Source organism: Sphaeroforma arctica (assembly GCF_001186125.1).
Source record: "Sphaeroforma arctica JP610 unplaced genomic scaffold supercont1.71, whole genome shotgun sequence".
NCBI classification, from domain to species: Eukaryota; class Ichthyosporea; order Ichthyophonida; genus Sphaeroforma; species Sphaeroforma arctica.
In genome coordinates, this window is record NW_014040487.1 from 33,300 (window position 1) to 35,965 (window position 2,666).

General features: G+C 38.5%; 1 protein-coding gene across 1 annotated transcript in view; it reads left to right on the forward strand.

Moving 5' to 3' along the window:
* Window positions 1-1,696: 1,696 nt before the first annotated feature.
* SARC_01724 (hypothetical protein) overlaps window positions 1,697-2,666 on the forward strand; it is a 6,934-nt gene continuing 5,964 nt past the window's right edge. Inside the window, exon 1 of the mRNA XM_014304535.1 lies at window positions 1,697-1,992. Within this exon, the coding sequence (XP_014160010.1) occupies window positions 1,840-1,992 (153 nt within the window). The 5' untranslated portion in view covers window positions 1,697-1,839. The remainder of the gene's footprint in view (window positions 1,993-2,666) is intronic.

Below are 2,666 nucleotides of genomic sequence, written 5' to 3' on the forward strand. Positions count from 1 at the left end.
GCAATTTTAACCGGTTAAAGAAATAGTTTTTTTTGAAATAGCCAAGATAAGTTGAGAATAACGCGTTTTAGACGCGTATTGAGTTTCTTTTAAAAAAGTTGGAGTGGCCCGTGACATGTTATCGCATAATATTTGGTCTAGAACACTACTCCAATACAAATCCAAGATTAACCAATGCCGGAGAAAATATGACAAATTATCGTTCGTCTCAGGGCCTGGGGACCGGGGGTCGTAGATTTTGCCGTCCTCTAGAGTGTAAAGGGTCATCCTTTTTTAAGTTTTATTTCGGAGGTCGGAGAGTCGCAGACATAGTATATTGATATATACTGGATGACTATATTATTGTACATCAATATTTTGTAACCTCTCTCTCTCTCGAAAGAGAGTAGAGCTACTCTCTTTAGAGTCCCTTCTCTATTTTGATCTTTTTCATCATCTGAAACAAAAATGACAATATTCCGTAATATCCTTATTATCATCTCACATCTCACATCGGAAATGAAAATAATAAATATGTATGTTTTTACATAATAGTACATACATGTATGATTTGTTACAATTATAATCTGTTTCTATGCGGCCAAGTTTGAAGCTCGATTTTCATTGGTTATCAAAAATGCCGCTTCATCAGTCAGCAGTTCAGCATCAGCAAGAGTGTCCTTAGTGGCTTAGTCCTATGTACATCTGCATTCTGCAATTCTGCATGCACATATTTATGTATTTACTTACATATGTAATTTTGTATGAAAAAAATATATATGTAGCAATATCTCTGTCAGTTTCTCTCCAAGACTCTCTCTTTGGGTCCTTGTCCTTTTGTGAGTCTTCTCTATTCTAACTCTATTTACTCTCTCAAGAAGAGAGAGAGAGCGAGAGACTTCCTATCTCCACTCTCCCACGATCCTATCGTACCCCTATATGTATGACTATCACTGTATGATGTATCAGACTATCAGTGCTGTGTAAATATCTTTGATTTTTTGTTTTTTTTGTTTTTTTTTAAATGTACTATCAGATTATCAGTCTAAATATTAGTATTTATCACAAAAGAGACGACAGATTGACAGCACTTGCCGCTTATGGTCTTAACTTCTACGCGGTCCCGGGCCTGGGCCCTGGGGCCTGTCGGTGAGTCCAGGGCCCCAGACTCCAGACCCTAGTCCGCAGGTAGGCCCCAGTTCCCAGCTCGGAAATAGAGTATATAGCTGCCACAACCTGCGGGCTAAGGCCAAGTAGTCCTGAGCTATAAGTCCTGAGCCCTCAGCCCTCAGACCTGAGCATTGAGGCCCCGGACTGCGGGACCGTAGGACTGCGGGAACTGGAGTCCTGGAGTGACTGGACTCTCTGGTTTTCTTTCTGGTCGCGAATCGGATTCGGTATAGATAAATCCGTAAAATGAGAACCAATGAATATAGTCTTAGATCTCAATTTCCACGCAACCTGACTTATTAGTGGTGAAATTTTTGTTGGTCGTTCAGCGAGCGTGATGGAACCATCCTATAGATGTACCGATAAGCGTGAGCCGTGAGGTGATTTCCAGGTGCTCCAATATGTTAAGTGTACAAACTATTGATGTGTCTGCGCTATACTACCGACTTAGAGGGGTTTCGTTGAGGGAAGAAAAGATTTGTTCAAATTGTCGACCCTATATTCCCGCGTATGTTTATATCTGAAATGCGTTGTTGATCTTCTTCATACTAGAGCTAGCTCTATCGACAACAAGTTTTATATTGTTTTGCGTCGATATTAAGCTAGTACTGAGCCAGTTCTCTACATAAGCACATAGCATTCGTTCGCATATCTAGTTGCAATCGAGCTGTACAATCAAGCAAACACAGGATGTTGTGTTTTATTCTTATCAGCTTGCTTTCACTAAGTAGCACTGCCCGAGCCTTTGAACCAGTTGTGGCATTCACGGAATGGGAAAACCAAGCATACTGTCCGGATGGAACTAACAGTGGCTGTAGCACCATTGGCAACACAAAAGCAACGGTATGCCATAATGTATAAGCCTTGTATTTGTGTATCAATTTATTTGATACCATACTATTAGGCCTGTACTTTTGAATAGTTGTGCTATAACGATTGGAGTATAGATATATAGATTATATATCGATAAAAAACTTATATATATATGATATAAATGTATGTACATAATGCGCGTGTACTACGTACATGATTATGCTCTTGTATGTATATGTGGGGTTAGATGTATGCTAGTATGTGATTTGTTTATCTATATTGAACAACCGTTCATGTATGTCTAGTATATTGTACAACACAAACATATATTTGACAAAAATTTGTACTGATTTCTAGCATGTGGATTTGTTCATCTATATATTGTGAAATTTTGTGTAAACAAAGTGTAATATACAAACTAATTAACAATAAAGTGTATGCATCTACGAGCATTGATATAAGGTACATCAAAAAAAAATATGGAAAGCACGCACATCAAATTCAAGCGTCTACTATATATGCATATGTTTTTGTGTGCTTTTGCGTACATAAAACTCGCCACATTTATGTGTACTGAGTTTAAACCACATAACTGCACACAATCAGCAACACACACGAATACGCATACGCATACTCGAGTTCTACACTCTTCACTGTGTATACCCATATGCATCTTCGTTTGGATGCATATGCATAATATACAG